At 44.0% G+C, this 6000-nt stretch overlaps 1 protein-coding gene across 1 annotated transcript in view; it reads left to right on the forward strand.

Annotated features, from left to right (window-relative positions):
* The window catches only part of MMP20 (matrix metallopeptidase 20), a 47005-nt gene extending 42657 nt beyond the window's left edge, over nt 1-4348 (forward strand). Inside the window, exons 9-10 of the mRNA XM_041772928.1 lie at nt 3208-3311; nt 4248-4348. Coding sequence (XP_041628862.1) covers nt 3208-3311; nt 4248-4348 — 205 coding nt within the window. The remainder of the gene's footprint in view (nt 1-3207; nt 3312-4247) is intronic.
* The last annotated feature ends 1652 nt before the right edge of the window (nt 4349-6000 follow it).

The raw sequence follows: 6000 nt of genomic DNA on the forward strand, positions 1-6000 counted from the left end.
AGCTCAGAGTGCTTTCCCCGATCACAGAGCCAGGAGGTAACAGAGTCAGCTCAAACCCAGGGCCATCTGATTGTACAGTGTGCTTTTTGCTCTACAGCAGAAATCCTCAAATACCTGTCCACAAGCCAAGGCCTAGACTATCACAAAGCTTCCACCAATCCACAGCAAAATAAGAACAGAACAATATTATAAATATAGGGGGGTATATTCTGGGTCAGTATAAAGACACATTATTGGCAAGAACCATCTTTTATGCTGAGATTGTGTCCTTTCTGCCTTTTTGGTGATAAAGTTTATTTTCTTTGTGAAATGATAATGAAAATAAGTGATAATTTTTTTGATGGTTTGGTGGTAATGTTCTTACTTGGTACCATGAAAAATAGGTAACTCCATGGTAACTTTGTAGGTCCCATGTACGTAATGCCTACCAAACAAGTCCAAATGAAATATTTCTATGTTATCATCTAATGCCAAAATGGTGATTTGTGTTTCAGACTGATACTTTGAAATAGATTTTGTTAGGAAGCAGTTACAGGACAAGAAAAGGGCAGAGAGGAAGCTAGCCAACAGGCAAGGATCTATTAAATACATAAGTGTTAGAAGAGGTGGAGAAAAGAAACAGTGATTTCATAATTTCCCTGAGGATTTTGCCCAGGTTTTTATAAATGTGATTGAGAATTAAAATTCCCAGCTAGATGTTACTTCTCTAAAATTTCTCCCTAAAATTTTTTTAAGGATTTTATTTGTTTTAGAGATAGCATGGGTGCATGGAGGGGAGAGCCAGGGGGAGAGACTCTCCAGCAGGCTCCCCGCTAAGCAGGGGCCCCGATGCACTGTGGAGTCCATCTCATGATCCTGAGATCATGACCCAAGCTGAAATCGAGAGTCAGCCACTTGACCAACTGAGCCACCCAGGCACCCCATGAAATATATTTTATATATAATAGTATGACCTCCATTATCCTCTGAACAGGTATATATCATATTTTGGTGTCCCCCCCTCGCCCACCTTAGTGAAATAAGCAGACAGATAAAAGAAAAAAAATCTTTCTTCCATATCTTTCTATTGGATTAATAGTCACTATTCTCTCTTTTAAATGCACTCTTGTATTTAAACTGTTTCTCTGTTCTCAAGAATAAAAAGATATTTCCTCTGTCCTTTGATTCCTTCCAGTCTTCCCCATCCAATTTAAACAGAATACAGGAGACCCTACTTTAATAGTCTCCCTCCAGATAGTCTTTGTTCCGTCATCTGCTCGGAACTGAGAACATATTTTGCCATAAAACAATATAAATGGTGATTATGTTCTTAAAATCCCTCCTAAATGTTTGCTTAACATGCTCAAAGGTAAGGCGCAGTCTTAGTTTAGAAAGCTCAGCTTTGGATCTTCGGTTCCGTGCAGACAGAAGAGAGCAGAGACGTGAAAGTGAGGCCACCTTTCTCCCTGAGCAGCGGGCAGCACGAGACAAAGGCTGGGGTCCAGGCCTGGCTGTCCAATGCCCTGCCTGAGCTCTCGGCACCTGCAAGCAGCCTCGGTGTCACTCTGCCCTCTCATCTGCATCCCACCCACCAATATTGAAGGATCTTCTTCCTCACTCCCTCTGCCAGAGCCTCCGTTCACTGTGTACAGCTGTCTTGGAGACCTGAGAGAAGAAAACAGCCTCATGATCAAAGATAAATATGTAAACAATTTTTAATATAGGACTCCAGATTTCAGGCTTTGGAAAGAAGTGAATGAAACATATCTGGAAAAAAAATAAGAAACAAGTCTGGGTCACCGGGGAGCCAATGTGCCCAGGCTACTCCTTTTTCTGTCCAGTTTGTCCCTGACTGCACTCCTGAGCCATTGCAGTCACTGGGATGACACAGGTGCCCTGTCCCCACCACTGTCTTGGCCCTTCTGTGGACAAGGAAACACAGGAAGTGATCTCCATCTGTGTCTGCGCTACAGTGACCTGCACCACAGTTTTCCCCTGAGCGCCTGCAAGGTTCACTGACCCTCCTGCCAAGGGCATCAGGGACAGTCAGCGTACAGTCCCATCAACACTCCCCCGAGCAGCTCAACCCACTAGTCACGCTGGCCTGAATACTTGCTGCCCTGTGTCCGGTCCTGCTTGCTCAGCGTCTAGGGACACCAGTCCCCAGGCTGCACGGTCATGGTCATGGCCATAGGAGAGGCATACAGCAGAAGGTGGGTGTCGTCTGTGGCTGCAGGAAACAGCTCAGAGCCCCAGGCACCAGCAGAAACTGTCTGAGCTTTTGGTGGGAAAAGAGTGGGGTGTCCCCCCAGAAATGTCCCTGACGAGGGCACTGTGCAGATGAAGAAGGAACTTGGTCATGCTTGAGACCAAGTCTGCCCAAGTGCCTACGTGCCAAGCTCACAGCCATCATGCTGATTCATATGAGCCAGTCCTCTGTTCAAGGGGCAGCGCGGATCGCAAAGAGCTGTACAAGACATTCCTCGGGGTTATCATCACACAGTGGTTGCTGATCCAGAAAAAGAAACCTGATCTACTATTTGGTCAGTTATATAATCCTTCTGGGAAACAAAAGCATGTTTTAATTCAATTCATCTAATGTAAAAGGCAGACGCTCAATCATCAGAGACTTTCTTGCTACTTATCTATTGACTATTCACATGTGTGTTTATTCATTCATTGTGCATTTTTGTCCAATCCCTCCTCTACAGATGCATAGCAAGGGGCCCCTGAATAAGAGCCCTTGTGAAGGGCTTCCAATGGATTCTTGCATAATCCAAGCCCAGAAATTCTTTACCTAGGAGGCAGGTGGGGGATAATTGCAACAGTAAATAAAACAGTAAAAATATGTGTAGAGCTCCTTTTGAAAGGCAACATATCTTTTTTAATTATAGGAACATGTTGCTATAATATAGAGAATAATTCTAAGACTAATTCTAAGAATATATATGTTCACAGACTATGTGGAGCAAATGAGCAGTCTTAGAATCTCAGGAACTTGAGAGAGAAGTGATAACTCTGTGTGCATGTATGTATGAGTGTGTGTGTGTATGTGTGTGTGTGTGTGTGGTGCATGTGTGTGGCACAGAGAGGTAGAGAGACACACAGATATGCATCTAAAGTAAGTCATAAGTAAGCCCTGGCTAATGATGCCTGACAAGCGCATTGTCACCTACAATTAATAAAAACCTCTTATTAACATTATTTATGAAATAATACTTCTTCCAGCTATGATGAGCGAAAAAGGAAAATGGAGAAAGACTACCCGAAGAACACTGAAGAGGAGTTTTCGGGAGTTAATGGCCAGATAGATGCTGCAGTGGAACTAAATGGTGAGCATCTCCACCCAAAACTTCCTTTGTGGAAAAACCGTAACAAGACATCTGGGCTCTGCTTTCACATGACAGAAAGCAGGTTTCCAAATGGGGGTCCTCGGTCCTGAGTCCCTTATAAATGTAGCTAACCAGAGTGAGTCTAGAAAGAATGTAAAACTGTCTGCCATCAAGACTCTCTCTCTGTGAATAGAAAGTCTTAAGAAGTAGAGTGTGAGTCCCTAAGCCAGGTACATCTTCAAGCCCACCCGGTCAACACTGCCTCTCTGCCCTTGAGAATGCACACACTGTCACACTGTCCACCTCCTAGAGCCTGTTCCCCACCCCATCACCTGATCCTGAACTATGATGCATCGTGGGGAAGGTTTAAGCACACAGGGTAGGATAAATGTGACCAAATCTTGGAGACCAGTCAACGCATCCTTCCTGAGCCTAGAGCACAGAGCTGGACTCTGTTCAGAAGTTCACAGATGATTCCAGACACATTCTCTGTGCTTGCAGAATGGCCACTAACCCTGGGAAAAGCCCCCTTCAGCAGAGATTACATTACTAGTCACCTTGACTATCTCTAATGTGGTACGGAGTGGTGCAACAGGCCTCACAGCCCAGCGAAAGGCAAGCTGAGAAAGGAAAGATGAAAGCCAGTATCCACAGTGGAGATGGCACGGCAGGACTTCAGCGAGTTTGGGGGACAGGCTAGAGGTTTGGCTAGGGAGGAAGGACTTCCTGGAGGAGGGCAGAGGCACAAACATTCCCAGGCAAGTGCCCCTGGAAGAAAGGTGAGCAGTGACGGAGAAGCCAGGGGTGCCAGGTCATAAGGGTCTTGCCAGAGCCATGCACAGGACTGCAGCTACGCCTGAGGCCACCTACAAATCCTCCATTTGCAGATCTGCAAGCCATTTCCAATAACAACATTTTCCACTTTGTCTCTTGTAGGCTACATTTACTTCTTTTCAGGACCCAAAGCATACAAGTATGACACGGAGAAGGAAGATGTAGTCAGTGTGCTGAAATCTAGCTCCTGGATCGGCTGCTAAACAGAAGGGTCTCGTGTTTTCTGAGCAGTGAACACAACCGCAAGCAGCGGGTCCCGGGACCACAAGGACTAATGCAGAATGTAGGATAGGGCTTCTTCCCATGGCCTTGATCCTAAGGGGAACATAGAACTCATAAAAAATTATTATGCTTTTAAATTTTTATATGGTTGCAGATTCATAATTTTAATCTAAATGGGCAATTTCTATGTGGTCAGCATCACATAAAATCAGAATCAACACAATACTCTCTTCCATGAGACACCCACTGCTTTTTTTCCTTACCTAATATACGGAAGCAAATTGATAAATTTCGTTCTTATTGCCAAGAAGAGGCCTATTTGGTTTCTGATATCTATTCCTAATATCTATTATAATTCTTTTTCATAGGAAATGTTATTAGCATACAAATTATAATCACTCCTTGCAAGCAGTGGCTTTCATGGCCTTTACATTCATTGTGATGACTGTAAATTTGTCCATCTTTACCTTGAACACATCACAAAATACTGTGTAAGTCTTGTTTCTCGTTGATGGCAGTTTAACTGTGCTCACTGGTCTTTGAAGCAGCTCATAGCAGGCAAATCCACTCAAATGACTTTTCACACTAGGCAAGAGATGGACACTCTGCAACAGGAAACTTTTAACAAAAGCCAATTAAAAAAAATGTTATATAAGAACAGTTCCTCATTTCTCTCTTTCAATTAATATTTACTAGCTTCAATCCCACTTTATTTGGCAACAAACTCTATGTAGCTAGGGGAAACTCAAAACCCAAGATAGTATCCTGAGCATGCAGACCCAGAAGACTGTAACTTGCTCCATTTCCTGCTTCCTGACAATAAAATACTGCGGGCAAACCGCCTTCAACCTGGCAAAGTGAGTCTCTTCAGAGCACTTTTGCATTTAGGGGAGTCTCTCTATTTAGTTTTTCTGACTTCATGCTGAGCCTTTTCTCTTTCTTATCTACTCCTCAGTATGGAAACCACAGCTGTTTGTCATTCTTATGACTTTTTTATCTTACCCTCTAGAATGTAAGGATCTAAAGGTTAAGTGAATCTAAAATTAGATGATAAATACATTTAGCATACTTCATAGGCCATAGTGTTCAACACACATTAGCTGTTCCTGCCACCATCATGATTGAACCCCTGTCATGGTGTGAAAATGGCGGGGCCATTCCTGGAGGTCTCTGTAGGCCTTCCACTTGGTTTCTGTTACCGAAAGTGACTATTTATAGCCCACCAGATGTTAAATCTTTGACCATTGAAGACAAACTCCAGCATGCCTGCTTTCTAATGTCAACTTAATTTTTGAGGAAGAAAAGTCACTTTTGCAAACAGTCAGCAGAAGAGAAGTGCTTAATGGCAACAAGCAAGGAGGAAAAGCAGCCTGGTGCTTCCTCAAAGGTTAAAGAGAGTTAGCGTCTGAGCGAGCAGCTCCACTCTCAGGTGAGCGCCCGTAAGACGGATGCCACGCGCTGCAGCGTGGATGAAGCCTGCAAACAGCACCTTAACACATCCGACACGGAAGGCCACGTATTCCATGACTCTGTTTATATGAAATGTTCAGAATCAGAAAATCCATAGAAACAGAAAGCTGATGCGTGCCTGCCAGGGGCTGGAGGAGGGGCCGGGAATGACCGCTAAGGGGGG

Source organism: Vulpes lagopus, chromosome 10 (assembly GCF_018345385.1).
Source record: "Vulpes lagopus strain Blue_001 chromosome 10, ASM1834538v1, whole genome shotgun sequence".
Lineage (NCBI taxonomy): Eukaryota > Metazoa > Chordata > Mammalia > Carnivora > Canidae > Vulpes > Vulpes lagopus.